General features: G+C 42.1%; 1 protein-coding gene across 4 annotated transcripts in view; it reads right to left on the bottom strand.

The window, feature by feature from the left end:
• The window catches only part of LOC109423258 (protein prickle-like), a 196,946-nt gene that overhangs the window by 94,461 nt on the left and 85,381 nt on the right, over positions 1-17,104 (bottom strand). For 3 of the 4 annotated variants that reach the window (XM_062854231.1, XM_062854232.1, XM_062854233.1), the window contains exon 2: positions 8,482-9,454. In XM_062854231.1, the coding sequence (XP_062710215.1) occupies positions 8,482-9,236 (755 nt within the window). In that variant the 5' untranslated portion in view covers positions 9,237-9,454. Of the gene's footprint in view, positions 1-8,481; positions 9,472-17,104 lie in introns of all 4 variants that reach the window. The other variant, XM_062854234.1, reaches the window with a different exon arrangement.

Genomic DNA, 17,104 nt, shown 5'->3' with positions numbered 1-17,104 from the left:
GGAGATATACCATGACTCTATGCGGCTTCCAATATGGCATCCGAAGGCACGTTGTCAAAAGTACCCTCGATATCTAAGAAAACACCCAAACAAGATTGCTTTCGTGTGAATGTTTTCTCGATATCGTAAACAATCTTGTGTTAAAGAGTCACAGTGGACTTTCCAGATTGATAAACATGTTGGTTCACATGAAGAGGCACGTTGGCCAGATGAACATCACGGATGTAATGATCGACAATGCGTTCTAAGCGTTTTAGAAAAACAGAGGTCAAATTGACCCACTTTCGTAATAAACTACACAGTAATATCCTGCCAGGATTTGGGAATATACCTTTAGCAAAACTGCAAACAAGTAGTTTTGAAATAATCTGATCTATTCAAGAGCAAAATAGGATATACCCCATCTGCTCCAGAAGATTTGGAAGAAGCAAAGCTATTTAGTGCTCACTCAATCGATTTTAAAGTATCAATACTCCGTGCCGAAGCCAGAGAATCATAACTGCAATAAAAGACATCAGGTTCATCCGAAGATGCAATAAACGCATATCCGGGGAATTGTGTACTGAATAAAAATTGAAGTGAAGTCGCCATTTGGCAAACGAAGTTCGGTTATTCGGAATCCTTTGATGTTGTGACGATTCTGTTCAATCGACTGACTTCACTCAAACTGAAAACATTTGTACAAAGGTATTTTCAGCCGGACCGTTCAGCAGACCAGAGAGCTTTCTGTAGACCTTGCGAGCCGACCTGAATGTCCCCGATCTAGCCGGTCGGCGGCTGTTTCAACTACATTGGAAGCTACATTGTTTCCTGAGCTTGGCCAGATCAAAGTTCTTCAAAAGGTTCCATAATGAAGATCGTTGTAGTAACTACGGCATAATTTTAATCACTTGGAGTGTTAATGGATGGTGAGTATCCATGAAATTATTCCGCAACCAAATCAGTAAAGAGATCCCAATTGGTTGACCGGGGATTCCTGAAACGCAAAGTTTGCGAAGTGACATTTACATGTTCAAGAAAAATGTAGCGATGATCAGATAAACGTTTTTCATCTGACACAAGCCAATTTTTCAACTCGAGACTAATTCTGTTAGAGCAAAGCGTTATGTCTAACACTTCCTTTCTAGCAGATACCATGAAGGTTAGGCGGTTGCCTATGTTAAGTAATCCAAGATCTGTACTACTTAAGTATGCCATCAAACTGGAGCCGCTCAAGTTAATGTCTGAACTGCGCCAGATGATATGTGAGCATTGGCATCACTGCCGACAATTAGTGGAAGGCCTTTCGAAGTGCAGTATGCGATGACTTGTTTGGAAGCATCCGTAGAGGATAGTTCATCATGCAATAAATAAACCGAACATTAGACGTAAATATTTCCTGTACATATTTCCAACAGAGACATCAACTGTCATAGTACATACATCTCTGCTGGATCAGTGTAGCAACGATTGCGTTGTTGACAAGCACACAGACTCGAGGCATGACACGCAAGTTCGCCATTTTATTTTTCTGAAAGTAGCAAACAAGGTTTCCTAGATAGAACTCCCCCTTACGAAAGTAAGATTCTTGGACGAAAGCCACTTGGACTGTACCATTTTACATAAGTCTTCAAAGATTGATCGTTGCTATTCTTTTATGGTGAAGATTGATCGGAGCTATCCTAATCGTAGCCACTACCCAAACTAGCCAAGAGGTTGCCAGGACCTTTCAAAGACTATAAAAAGGACGTTCCAGGAGGTTTTACAGGTATGTGATGGTGGATCGTGGGGGATTTGAGAGGTCTTAAGGTAGTTGAACTCTTTGGAGACGGTATTTTCGTCTTTCTGGGTGCAACTTCGCTGATCTGGAACACGTTTGTAAAGGTCAGTTCAGGGGGTTCAGGGGTTTTTCGGGGAATTTTTGGAGAGACGTGCGCCACACCTAAATAACTGTCAAGACCTTCACGCCCGGAAAAGCCCCTGCGGCTCTCTTAAACACTCCCGAAATCATCTGAAACGTCATGAAAACCTCAGGAAACAGTCTTGAAGTTCTCCTTAAGTGGTCCTTAAAACCCTTTGATGCCTTCATAAACTTTCTTCAAACCCGTTAAAATATCTTAAAACCCTCTGGAACCTGAAAGGTTCATATGACTTCCTGAAACCCCGTAAAGCTCGCTGAAACGTAACTTAATCTATTTGAAGCCTCCGAATTATCCTCACCCACCCGAAAGAAAGTTCATTGATACCCCGAAGTCCCCTGAATGTTTCTGAGACTCCTTTAAACCCTAGAAGAACCCCAGAGACATCTATGGAACCCGATGGAACGCATCAAGGGGCTCTTATAAAACCCTTTGAAGTCACCTTAAATGCACCTGGAAAAGCCTTAAACTTCCTGATATCCTCCGAATCGCCTCTGAAATCTCTGGGACGCCTTGAAACTCTCTGGAACACTATAAAAATCGCTAGAAAATCATAATGGTCCTCTGGAGACCCCAGAAACCCTCTTAAACCCTCTGAGACTCCCTGAAACACTTCTGAAACGCCCTAAAATAACGAAGAAACCCACCTGAATCCCCTGAAACGTCCTTGAAACCCTCCATAACCACCTGAAACGTTATAAAGCGTCTTTGAAGCTCTCCTGTAAACTCCTGAAACCCCCAGAAGCGCCCCTGAAGCACTCCAAGAATCTCTCTGAGACGCTATATTAATCTCCTTGCTGAAACTCCTAGAAAATCGTTGAAAATCCCTGTGCCCCTCGAAACGCCCCTGAGTTCTTCTGAAAATTCTTTTGACTTAGAGTCCAATAAAATCCCTCGAAACCCGTTGGAAACCTTCCTAAACCCCCTAATATTACCCTGAACCCAATTAAACCGACTGAAGTCGGATTTTTTCCAAGCGTCATTGTGGTTTCAGTGCTCAACAGCGTAGAAAGGGTAGAATATGATGCAAATTTTTTTTCTGGATATTCTAGGCCATCCAAACTGTTCTTGAGTTTAGATCTTCAAGTCAACGGGTGTAACGGTAAAAAATCTACGATTTGTGTTTTATCATGACCAATAAGTTTTCTGAATGTTAAAAGACAGTATCGGAACAGTCGGGATATCCTAGGTTATCAAAACTGTTCTCGAGTATAGATCCTAAAGTCCGCGGGTATAACGGTAAATTTTTCAATTATAAAAAGCATCGATTTGTATTCTGTTATGTCCAGTAAGTCTTCTGAAAGTTCAATAGACAGAATTAGAACAGTCGGAATATCCCAGGTCAATCAAACTATTCTTGACTTCAGATCCTAAAGTCTATGGGTGTAACGGTAAATTCTTTCTTTATACAAAGCTACAATTTATATTCTATCATGTCCAGTAAGTCTTCTGAGTCTTTAATAGACAGTATCAGACTAGTCGAGATGTTCTTGGTCATCCAAACTGTTTTTGAGTTAAGATCCTTAAGTCACCGGTTGTAACAAACAGTAACTTTTTTCATTATACATAGCTACGATACGTAATCCATCATGTCCAGTAAATCTTCTGAATGCTCAATGGACATCGTCAGATCGACTGGGGTCATCCAAACCAATATGATGTTTAAAATCTAGCATCTACAGTAATGAAAGTTTCTGTTTTGGCTGTATCAACATAACTCAATTATACTCACTGGAACTCACAGAACACAATCCGAGACTATGGCATAGCTTCGGGATATTCAGAATCGTACATATTGCCCTGCATTATGGACAACATGCAGCATGTAATCTACAGCCGTAAAATATCTTTTTTGCTGTTTGGAGTTACACAACCAACCTAGTGATTGTATCTATTTATTCATTTAGCGTTAATAACCACAACACTCAGCTCGTGGCTATAGTACTTATCCTCGGCCGCGTCCAACATTTGCCTTCAGGTTTGTGCTGGAGATGTGGGTTCGTCAAATCTTCACCTTAGCTGAAAGTTCTTTGTTGTAGGGAAGTTAAGTATTCCTGAATTATCTCAAAGGTATGGCTCTGAGTAGTCATTATTTGTAGCACAAATAATGACTACAATGAATGCAGATTTCAAAAAATGAGTTTCATAGAAGTTTGAACAAACTTGAATGTTTCAAAGGTACATAATAATGCCTACTAGTTTTTGAAGAATACTAGTAAACATTATTCATTATGTATCATTACTTAGTGTAGCAGGCTAGTTTTGGAAATGTAGATATAGAGTTTACTCTATAAAAGATTGGATGATTTAAATTATCACAAATCACAAATCTGCCACAAAAGTTCAGCTTATTGGATGCAGTGGCTTAATTTCCCTAACAGGGGAGGGAAAAAAATGGCTCTTGGGTGTTAAGAGGTTCATGGATCCTATTTGGTTGTTTTAAAGCACCATAACAGTAAGGATGGCCCATAACATCCCAAAAATATATAACAACGCTTATTGTTCCTCGAACTACTTTGGCAAATACAGTTGGCGAGACACTGCTTAACGTCCTGGCAAAAGCTATTATCAAAAATGTAGTTCTGAAGCTATCGTCTCCGAGGTAGTTTGGTTGATCTGGAATATCTCAAAACTATCTTGAAATGACTCATTAAATGTCAGGGGGATTACAGATAACAGTTGGATGTGTAATGTTACAGTTCGTTCTGAGAATAACTACTGTTACTATCAAGAGCTAAACTTCAGGACGACCATTTATGTCACAAAGGTTCAAAACATGAAGATTGTAGACTTCAGGTTGGTCCACTAACCGGGGTTGATTATGCATCGTTACTGAATATATCAGATATGGCTGCTATTACGAGTGTAGACCTGAAGTTCTGAACTCCAGGAAAGTTTGGCTGACCTGGAATATTCCTATGGTGTCTCTAAATGACAAGAGCTTTACAGATCCCAGCAGATTTTGTAATGCTATTATTTATGGCGAAAATACATAAAATTATTCTTATAGATTTGAAGGACTATATTATAGGATAGTACCCTGAATGTCCCAAAGGTTTATAACATCTTCTAGTGCACTTCAGGTTAGTCCAATAACCGCAGTTGGTTATGCAACGTTACTCAATATAGCAGATATAGCTACCCAAGTAACCATTATCACTATATTTCGCTTTTTTGGGCTTATAGGGCTATTACTCGGCTATTATAGAGTATGTCAGTTCTGTGACAGCCCTGTATTAGCACGCATGGCGAATAATAGTGCCTAGTGGTTACTTGGGTACTGTTACGAGTGTAGACCTGAAGTTCTAAACTCCAAGGTAGTTTGGCTGGCTTGGAATATCCCTATAGTGTCTATAAATGGTATCAGAAGGCCGGTTCCAGAGGCACGATATCCACCATTTGCGACATATAAGCCTATTTCATCATTTACCTGAGGGAGAATGGGATAAGGGATGGAAATTATGAAAGGGCAAGGTGATGAAATAGAAAGAGGCGCCCTAGAAGAGGGAATGAACGCATAAGCGCAACGAGAGCTCATCGCCCATACCACAACGGTATTAACCAGTGCCCTGAAAAGGACAATGTAAAACGCATAAGCGTAAAGAGAGCCCATAGCTCATTGGAGGTAGCTTGTGACGGCATGCGATTTTCAATATGATATTTAAAGACACGTCATCGAAAACATCCTCAATATTCAAGAAATCACCCAAGCAAGAACTACGTTTGAGCCAGTGCTTTCTTGAAAACGTATATAACTTGTGTAAAAGAGTCGCTGTGGACATTCCAAATAGGAAGGCATGTGAGTTCACATGAATAGGCAATAGGCATGTTAGCCAGACGAACATCACAGATGTGATAATCGACATTGCGTTTCAAGCATTTCAGAAAGAACGGACAATCAGCAAGGATGGGAAAAAATCATTAATTTATTGCGTATCCCTCACTCACATCCACACACAATCTGATGCGAGTGTGTTTCTCCCCCAGCCAAGCAAAATCTTTCCACTTGGGCAATGATTCTTTCTAATCGCCGAGCACCGAGCGACGCAAGCAACGACGGCCGAATGAATCGCTACCGAATCTGAGTGCCGAAGACGAACGAACCAAAATTGAACGAATGTTTGCGTTCTGAGTCGGGTGCGAGAGCATTCATTTTGGAACATTCATTTGGCGTTCAGTGGAAGCATTCAGTACTGGGAATTGAATCAGTGAGTGCGTTTTGATTCAATCAGCTGAATGCCACTCGGTAGTTGAGAGAGCGAACGTTCTTGTCGTTTACACCGATGCAAGCTGATTCATTTCGCACACTATTTGTTTCTCTCCTGATTCGCTTCGGTGGCGTCGGTGGCGAGCCGTTCGTGTTGCGTTCGTTCCTAGTGCGCCGTGCTCTCACTCAGCATTGGGTTGTTGGCGTTCATTTTGCTATTTTGCATCGCCGGCATTCGGGTGAGCGAATGAGTTTTCCCATGCTTGGCAACCAGATTAATCTGGAACTCATTCCTTCTTTATACAACGCTCGCACCCTTTAGTTTTGTGAAATAAACTATGTTATTTCACGCCATGAAAATACCTAATAGAAAACTACAAGAGTTCAAAACTGGGTTCACAAGGCAACCTATTAAGAAGTTACCCTACGAAAATAAACTTTTTGAAGTAGAGCCACTTGGGCTACGCACACTTTTTACGCTGAAAATTGATCTGAGGTTTCCTACCCGTAACCACTACCCAAACTAGACAGGATAACACTCTTCTTAATCACATCACAAATTTGAAACATCAACGACAAACCAAATCGGTGTCAATTGAAAAACGTCAATGGCGGAAACGCATTAAGTGAATGCGAAGGTAGTAATGTAAGCTAATTTACAACATTTGATTAATGCCGCCCTTATTTAGCCTTAAATTTGAGACTTAAGAAGGGCAACTGATTATCTCGGAGAAATGCAAGGTCCACTGCACTATTGCTCCGGTTAACGCAGTAAGGGCGTAATACTGTGGAGGACGCCCAGGCTCCGTTTGTGGATAGGTTTTTATTAGACCCCCCTTACCATTCATTCCTTGGCATGGTAAGCATAAAGCCGCATAACACCATGAATTAGAGGTCACCTGTTTAGTGGACTCTTACCACTGGATCAGGCGGTCCGTAGTGTTATTCTTAGCCAATTGAGACAACCGCTACCGACACTACACAGCTATCTAGGCTGATCGGGAAAAGAAGTTAACATTGATGGTCAACTTCCAAACCAGCCCGAACAGCCAGTCGTTTCAGGGGGCTCAAGGGGTTCTAGTGAGGTACCAGGAGGTCTCAGGGGAGTTTTCGGGGGTCTGAGGGGGTTTTGAAAAGCATCGCAATGATTTTTAGAGGATTTTCGACAGGTTTTGGAGGTGTTGCAGGAACGTTTTTAGGGGTTTCCGAGAGTCTCACGTGCGTTACATGGCGTCTGAGTGGGTCTTAAGCATGGTCTTAAGGGAATTTTCGGGGCATTTCAAGAAGTTTCAGAGTGCTTTTGGTGGGATTTAGAGGTGTTATGGAGGCGTTTTCGGGGGTTCCGGAGGATCTCAGGTGCGTTACATGGGGTCCGAGGAGGTTTCAGGGGGATTTTGGAGGCATTTCAGGAAGTTTCAGAGCATGTTCGGCGGTATTCAAAGGCGTTATGAAGACGTTTTCTGGAGTTTCGGAGAGTCTTAGGAACGTAACATGCGGTCCGAGGGGATTTTAGGGGGATTCCGGACCCTTTTCTGTAAGAATCAGAGCATTTTCAGCAGGTTTCAAATGTGTTACGAAGCATCTTAGAGGATTGCGAAGTGTCTCATGTGCGTTACATGGGGTTCATGTGGGTTTTAGGGGAGTTTCAAAGGCATTTGAGGAAGTTTCGGAAGATTTTCAGATACCCCATCACTATATATTTTGAAACGATCCTGAAATTCCCTTTAATATAAGGGTGTTCTCTTAACCTCCTGATACGGCCCTGACCTGAAATGCCTCGAAGCGCCTCTGAAACCTCCGTAATCTCATGGAAACGCCCTTGAAATAACTCTGAAATACCTTGGAATGCCCTTGATCCCCTTTAAAGGTTCATGAGATCACCTGAATTGCCCTTAAAGCCATTAATACTATTGAAATGCAAACGAATTCCCCGTAATCCCGTTAAAACACCAACAAAACGCCCTTAAAAGGCTCCTAAAAGCCCTGAAAGAACCCTCTAAAATCCTCTGAAGCCCCTTTAAACCCCTTTTTTGGGCGCTCTGGGCTCCATTTCAAATGCCCATGAGCAAGACCTGTTCTCGCGAACTAGTTTCCCTCATTGCTGCCTAAACCTAATTTGAGATTCATATCAATAGAGTAACAATTGCAGTAATGCTTTTTTAACTGATTCAGTGTGTAACGTAGGGAGTTCTTATCACTCCTCGCTCACTAGCTCAGTTTTGTAAAATCAATGTACTAAGCCTATTTTAAGATAAAGCTTTTAAGCTTCAGAGAATGTAATGTCCTAAACATTGCAGCCCCCTTTCGCTCCCTATTCACGACCTTGGCGACTACCTGGAATGAGAAACGCTAAGATAATTGCAAATATTTACTCACGTATTGCCGTTGTTGGTCGGGTTACCCGTCGTCGTCGTCGTCGGATCCAGAACGTCCAGCCGATGTCCAGCCAGCATGTGGGTCGCTTTGGTTGTCGGGCTTCTAGAAACCGCCACCGAACCCACCACCACTGGCGAAGATGATGTTGATGATGACGAATTGGGTGTAATTTGTGAGTTCCCACTGGAGCTGGTCGTCACAATGGGAGATGGATTTGTTGGCGCTACTGGCGACGGCACCGGAGGCGGCGGACTCGATTGTACCGTATGTACCCCGCTGGGAGGTCGATCCGAGTTCAGCATTCGCAGTTCTTCACTGCTCAGGTGGAAGTTACGCCGCATCCCACGGTTGATGAGGGGCGGTGGCGGTTCATCTGGTTGGTTCGAGGCATCGATGTTGATGCCGCTGTCCGACCGTTGCTCATCTTCACTGACTCCCAAGAGGAAGGAATCATCCAGAACGGTAACTCGCTTTTTGGACGCCGGAGCAGGTCGATCAGCGTCCGCATCTTTCTTCCCGGTGACCAAAATCGGGCGATGCTGCTTGGTGGGGAAAATGATCGCCGACTTGCCTTGATTCACTCCGGTCCCATTCTGCTGCGATTGAGCTATCCTTTCCGAAGCCGCCTTGGCGTAGATCTGCCGATAGTACTTCTCCTGGTTCCCATACAGGAAGCATACCTTCCACCATTGCTTACCGACCTGGCCGACCTGGGCGTTACTGGAAGCAGTCTTTGCCGTGTCATTTGTACTCATTTCAAACCCCACTGGTTTCTTCTTCCCGCACACACATACACACACCCACTTTACCCTCGAATTCTAAGTCACCTTGTTTCGCGGGCTCACTAGTTAGCTACTCGCCGGCACCTCCGCCCACCACGATCGCGATCGGTCCGAAACAATGTAACATTAGTCCGCCCACCTTGTTATCGTAGAGCACTCTCTTGGTGGATTTCTTCACGGCCTGTTGGTTGCTGCAACAAACAAGTGTCTGTTGATGATTATTTTAATTAAGCCAAGTGATATAAAATTCAACTAGCTTCCTCCCTCCTCCCCGCAGCGCGGCACGGCGCGGCGTTCTGCAGCAGCAATTCCACATTTCTACGGTCTCAATCTGCAATTTGTAACTACACAGGCCCGGTCTCGGGTGCGATGATGTTGAACATTGAATAAATCGTTACGTTTAATGTTATAGGCATGCGCTTCGTCGTTGTTGTTGTCATCGTCGACGCCGCAGTCATCTTACTGTTGTTTTACGCACTCGAGAAGACGATCTCTAGAAGAGCGGTCGCATTCTTTTCGTTGTTTTGTGGGCAGGTTTTAATTATGTAAAAAATATAATCAACAGCTTAGTAGTGAAGGATGCCATCTCGGACCCACTCAGGCACTGAAGGAAAAAGAGCAAACCTGTTTATAGCACTAGAGAAGCACCCATCAGATTCAGCGATGATCCTTATAAGCTGATAGGCGAATTTCTCCATTTGCACGGAAAGGTGCTACCGCAACTTTAATGGACTGGACAGTGATTTTGGAATTTTACGGAGTAGCTTGTTAGCAGCAACCATGAAAGGCTACTTTGAATTGCAGATGATCTTATTTGTGGTTGCGATGGAGCGAAGAATTTCGCTTTGTTTTCTGGAGAAGTGACACAATGAGTTGGCTAATGAGCAAACAAAAGAGATGTTGTCACTGACCAGATGGAGGCAATAACACGACTTTTTAGGTGACATTTCCTGTCAGAGAAATTTGTACATCGATAAGTTTGTATATTTCATTATTATTAATCATAATAGTGACTTTTCACAGGAAAAATACTAATTTATACTTGTCTGATGAGATTCATTATAAAATCTATTTTAATTTTTTTTTTCATTTTGTTGCACTGTTTGGGAGTAACATTGCCCACACAGAGCTACGCCACTGGTAGGAAATATTTCACCCTTCTCAGCCGAAGTGCAATTGGCTTCGTTATCCTCTCAGGAGAGCATGAGGACTCCAAAATGGGGATTTTGGTTTACTTTTCTTAGGCTTAGGACAATCTATATTAGATACAATGATAGTGATAGTCAGACCTCGGTTGAATAACGTTGTATATACGGTTTTAATGCCTTGTACTTGTATCCTGTAAATATGTAGTCAGTGAATAAATGTAATCTTTGTACGGTTTCGTTTTACTAAACGTTATGCGTGTGTTCTTGGACCTCAAAGAAATGTCCTGCTTTGAATTTGGGGCACAGTGAAACGGACCCCCCCCCCCCCCCTTTTTCGGTCCTGTGCTATGGATGAGCTACCCATGGAAAATTTCCGCTCGTGTTGGGGGATCGAGGAGCCAATTACAGTTCACTTCCAATAACCGTCAATCCAAGGACTCTCCCCTAACATTTGGTTTTTTTTTTTTTTTTTTTTTTTTTTTTTTTTTTTTTTTTTTTTTTTACAAAGAAAAGTTGTTGGAGAAGAATAGTAGTGCCATTATTGATTGGATGCAGTAATGTTTGGTTTGGAACGCCCTTGTGTTTTTTGTGCTTCAGTTGAGTGGCCTTGCTGCGTGTACGATTTCCTCGCTATGGTTGAGAAGATTGGGTTACCGCCTGTAGGAGTACAGCACGGCCATGGAGAGCTGAATTATGAGCGACTTCAGGCCGATCATGAAGATTTGGAAAATCCGCTGCAAATCAGCAGTCCAGGTAAATTGTTCCAAATGTTTGGGTAGGTTCTTTGACGATTATGGGTGGAGGGTTGTTCCAACGAATGCCATTGTTAGATGAATGATACTGCGAAGTTGACGTGGTTTCCTATACCGCATACGTCGATGCCATTTGTCGATTGCCAACCAGTTAGCCACTGCGCCGATTCGCCATTACGTCGTTGATTGAGAGATGATGGCGAATTTTCCTTGCACTTCCAGTATGCTGATTCTTGGCCAATTCCAACTCCAATAGGCCAAGATCCGGCTCGAAGGACCATTTGTTGGGTAGTTGGCCTTGGACCTCCTTCGATATCCGCAGAGCCGGTGGATTAGCCAACCACCAACAGAAATAGGGTGTTTGAGGGGCTGTACAGGGGAGTTCCAAATAGTTCCATTTCCGGAGCCCTGAGCCCTCCTTGGGTTTAGAAGCCACTTCCGTCTTCTTCCGGTGTTAGAAACACTTTTTACTCGCGGTTTTTGGTTTAATAAAACATAGAGAACAACACTTTATTTACACGATTTACAATTTTTAAACGGCCTGTAGCCGCCGCCCATGGCGGTTCGGTATGAACTAAATTTACTTATAATAAAACCTAATGAGTTCCCTGCACTACGGTATTGCTACTCAGAGTATATAATCTTGGTCGACTTAATAGTGATAATTGGGGCCAATTGAGAATCACAACCATTCGTGGGAAGGTGAGTCAATCCCCAACATACTCACCCACCCTGAAATTCCTGGAATTTCTGAACTATCCTAACAATTACATACGTTTTGAAATTCAATCAAACATTTCTTATGGTACCCTATCAGATCATAAAACGCGCCAGTCTAAGCTCACCCAATTCACTCATATGTTCTAACCCCTCTGATGCCGAGTGTGTGCGTGTAGTTGGTACAACGAACTCATGTCTCGTGTATAACGTCTCTGCAAACACTACAAGAACCTATTGTGTGTACACTAACTCGTTATCCAGTACTGATTACCTACAGATGTATTGGAATTTCGAAAATCAGTCTCCCTACGTACTATGCAGCAAGTCAAAACAAAGTGATCCAACACTGAACACTGAAGATCGAATAGAGAAACGAAAATTGTGATAAAACGCGGTACAATCCAAATTTTGCTTATCCTATTGACTTGTGTAAGCCTATTAGTTGAACCGTGAGACTGTGCTCTGTGCCTAACCCCGTTAGTCACTTGGAAGGAGATGAAAAACTGTTGCCCTGTGCAACAGCCGCAGCCCTTGCTGCTGGTGTTTTTGTACCGTGAATGTTGAGCAATCACAGTCCCAGTTAACTGCTCTTGGAATCCTGTTTGGGTTGATCGAAAGACACCCCTAGTGCCTCTAGGGTTACCATCCGTCCTGATTTAGCAGGACATGTCCTGATTTTGGACTATTTTTGGCCAAAATTTCTTAACAAATCCGATGAGTTTTACTCATTTTCTAGAAAATACATGAAATGTCCCGATTTTCTAGGCTGTGAAGATGGGAGCCCTAAGTGCCTCTCGACTCTCCAGTGATGCTGCCCGGTGCAACAAATGCAGCCCTTGCTGCTGACGTAGTTGTTGGAGAAGAATAGTAGTGCCATTATTGATTGGATGCAGTAATGTTTGGTTTGGAACGCCCTTGTGTTTTTTGTGCTTCAGTTGAGTGGCCTTGCTGCGTGTACGATTTCCTCGCTATGGTTGAGAAGATTGGGTTACCGCCTGTAGGAGTACAGCACGGCCATGGAGAGCTGAATTATGAGCGACTTCAGGCCGATCATGAAGATTTGGAAAATCCGCTGCAAATCAGCAGTCCAGGTAAATTGTTCCAAATGTTTGGGTAGGTTCTTTGACGATTATGGGTGGAGGGTTGTTCCAACGAATGCCATTGTTAGATGAATGATACTGCGAAGTTGACGTGGTTTCCTATACCGCATACGTCGATGCCATTTGTCGATTGCCAACCAGTTAGCCACTGCGCCGATTCGCCATTACGTCGTTGATTGAGAGATGATGGCGAATTTTCCTTGCACTTCCAGTATGCTGATTCTTGGCCAATTCCAACTCCAATAGGCCAAGATCCGGCTCGAAGGACCATTTGTTGGGTAGTTGGCCTTGGACCTCCTTCGATATCCGCAGAGCCGGTGGATTAGCCAACCACCAACAGAAATAGGGTGTTTGAGGGGCTGTACAGGGGAGTTCCAAATAGTTCCATTTCCGGAGCCCTGAGCCCTCCTTGGGTTTAGAAGCCACTTCCGTCTTCTTCCGGTGTTAGAAACACTTTTTACTCGCGGTTTTTGGTTTAATAAAACATAGAGAACAACACTTTATTTACACGATTTACAATTTTTAAACGGCCTGTAGCCGCCGCCCATGGCGGTTCGGTATGAACTAAATTTACTTATAATAAAACCTAATGAGTTCCCTGCACTACGGTATTGCTACTCAGAGTATATAATCTTGGTCGACTTAATAGTGATAATTGGGGCCAATTGAGAATCACAACCATTCGTGGGAAGGTGAGTCAATCCCCAACATACTCACCCACCCTGAAATTCCTGGAATTTCTGAACTATCCTAACAATTACATACGTTTTGAAATTCAATCAAACATTTCTTATGGTACCCTATCAGATCATAAAACGCGCCAGTCTAAGCTCACCCAATTCACTCATATGTTCTAACCCCTCTGATGCCGAGTGTGTGCGTGTAGTTGGTACAACGAACTCATGTCTCGTGTATAACGTCTCTGCAAACACTACAAGAACCTATTGTGTGTACACTAACTCGTTATCCAGTACTGATTACCTACAGATGTATTGGAATTTCGAAAATCAGTCTCCCTACGTACTATGCAGCAAGTCAAAACAAAGTGATCCAACACTGAACACTGAAGATCGAATAGAGAAACGAAAATTGTGATAAAACGCGGTACAATCCAAATTTTGCTTATCCTATTGACTTGTGTAAGCCTATTAGTTGAACCGTGAGACTGTGCTCTGTGCCTAACCCCGTTAGTCACTTGGAAGGAGATGAAAAACTGTTGCCCTGTGCAACAGCCGCAGCCCTTGCTGCTGGTGTTTTTGTACCGTGAATGTTGAGCAATCACAGTCCCAGTTAACTGCTCTTGGAATCCTGTTTGGGTTGATCGAAAGACACCCCTAGTGCCTCTAGGGTTACCATCCGTCCTGATTTAGCAGGACATGTCCTGATTTTGGACTATTTTTGGCCAAAATTTCTTAACAAATCCGATGAGTTTTACTCATTTTCTAGAAAATACATGAAATGTCCCGATTTTCTAGGCTGTGAAGATGGGAGCCCTAAGTGCCTCTCGACTCTCCAGTGATGCTGCCCGGTGCAACAAATGCAGCCCTTGCTGCTGACGTAGTTGTTGGAGAAGAATAGTAGTGCCATTATTGATTGGATGCAGTAATGTTTGGTTTGGAACGCCCTTGTGTTTTTTGTGCTTCAGTTGAGTGGCCTTGCTGCGTGTACGATTTCCTCGCTATGGTTGAGAAGATTGGGTTACCGCCTGTAGGAGTACAGCACGGCCATGGAGAGCTGAATTATGAGCGACTTCAGGCCGATCATGAAGATTTGGAAAATCCGCTGCAAATCAGCAGTCCAGGTAAATTGTTCCAAATGTTTGGGTAGGTTCTTTGACGATTATGGGTGGAGGGTTGTTCCAACGAATGCCATTGTTAGATGAATGATACTGCGAAGTTGACGTGGTTTCCTATACCGCATACGTCGATGCCATTTGTCGATTGCCAACCAGTTAGCCACTGCGCCGATTCGCCATTACGTCGTTGATTGAGAGATGATGGCGAATTTTCCTTGCACTTCCAGTATGCTGATTCTTGGCCAATTCCAACTCCAATAGGCCAAGATCCGGCTCGAAGGACCATTTGTTGGGTAGTTGGCCTTGGACCTCCTTCGATATCCGCAGAGCCGGTGGATTAGCCAACCACCAACAGAAATAGGGTGTTTGAGGGGCTGTACAGGGGAGTTCCAAATAGTTCCATTTCCGGAGCCCTGAGCCCTCCTTGGGTTTAGAAGCCACTTCCGTCTTCTTCCGGTGTTAGAAACACTTTTTACTCGCGGTTTTTGGTTTAATAAAACATAGAGAACAACACTTTATTTACACGATTTACAATTTTTAAACGGCCTGTAGCCGCCGCCCATGGCGGTTCGGTATGAACTAAATTTACTTATAATAAAACCTAATGAGTTCCCTGCACTACGGTATTGCTACTCAGAGTATATAATCTTGGTCGACTTAATAGTGATAATTGGGGCCAATTGAGAATCACAACCATTCGTGGGAAGGTGAGTCAATCCCCAACATGCACTATTTTTGTAATCCTGCAGTAGTCGCGAAGTTGTATTTCGTATAAAAGCACACTTGTTGTACACAGCATCAGCGTGGTTACCGACCGCGTTGAAACACTTAAGCTGTTCAGTGATTCTGATACTTTGTTAAATCCATATTTCTACTCAATAGTTGCAATGTAAATTAGGCATTATTTTCTTACCGTTTTATAAAAATGATTTGCATACATATTGTAGTAAAGAAGAGAAAAAATAAACAGACGTAACACTAGCTGTCGGAGCTGATAAATGTCACCAATTTCACCTGGCTTTGACAGTTGAATATAGAGCATTTCCAGCTCAACGCATAAATCGCCTAGACGCGACCCTTTTCCGGATCAAATGAAATTATGATTACACTAGTTTACAGCATTTTTGAACTCGGTAAGCTGATGATCATTTTTGGTGTAGAATCATGCCCTGAGTTCGAAAACGCAAAATAAAAAAAATACAGTAGAGCGGAATTTTTTTCGACTTTCCATACAAGGCTGATGATTTGAAATCGATTTTTGTTCTATTTTTATGTAAAGTCGTTCACTTCAAACATTTCATTCTCCGTAATCAATGCTCCGATTGAGCTGAAATTTTTACTGTAACTCGCCTAAATATGATATGTCAAATAAACGTCGAGAAAGAATTTTTAAGTTGTTTTTTACTTATTGAAAAAAATACATTTCTTCAAAGAATTTTGGGAATTTTGCTAAAATTTAAGGAGATCGTTCCTAAAACAAGCCAATATCTTGAATTTCATCAATCTGGTGCAAAACCTGCATTCAGATGATCGAATGGTATTGTATTCAGCTTTTAATTTATGGAAAAAGATTTCAAATTGGTTGAACGAAACGCAATATATTTTATTTTAGTAAATTACATATTTTGAAAAGTTGCAAAACTCGATATTGAGCTAAAACTCAAAAACTGTTCTACTTAAAATTTTTTGAAGGTTGGTTTCGAAATCAGCACTAAATTGTGCTTCAAAAATTTTGGTCGTTGACAGAAGTTCACGACTTTCGTTTTATTTTGTAAACTTGTGTTTTGTATGAACTTCTATCTAAAATACTTTTCATGTTATTTGTTTTGCAATATTTTTCAACTAACTTTTAAAAAGGGCATGTGAAAAAAAAACAATGTTTCTTCTTCAATAAATTAGAACTCGAAAACGGTTGATGGATTGAAATGATGTCTTCGAAGATGTTTGAAGATATTTGAAGGACTTTTGGAAAAAAATACAATGAGAGTAAAATTTTTCGCAGATCTATGTTGGATGTCATATAATTTTCACTTTTCATATACCTTCCCTTCGATTTTTCATTTTTTTTGTCGATAGCTGACTTTCAGCCTCAAAATTTGCCAAGTAGCCCAAGATGGTCGAATGCTCCTAACATTTTTTTTATCGAAATTTCATTTTTTTACATTTTCATAAGCATGCATAACGAAACGATTTTTGAGATTTTTTATACCAATAGATTCAACGTACAGATTGTCATGTAAAAACTATGCATATTTTTGCCTACATATTCAAGTTATAGCAATTTTAAAAAAAATGAACCTTGTTAAATGTTATTCAAGAGTTCTGG

The sequence above is a fragment of the Aedes albopictus genome, chromosome 2, assembly GCF_035046485.1.
Source record: "Aedes albopictus strain Foshan chromosome 2, AalbF5, whole genome shotgun sequence".
NCBI classification, from domain to species: Eukaryota; Metazoa; Arthropoda; class Insecta; order Diptera; family Culicidae; genus Aedes; species Aedes albopictus.
Note: the sequence above shows the minus strand (reverse complement) of the source record. Positions and strands in the feature narration are given on the sequence as shown.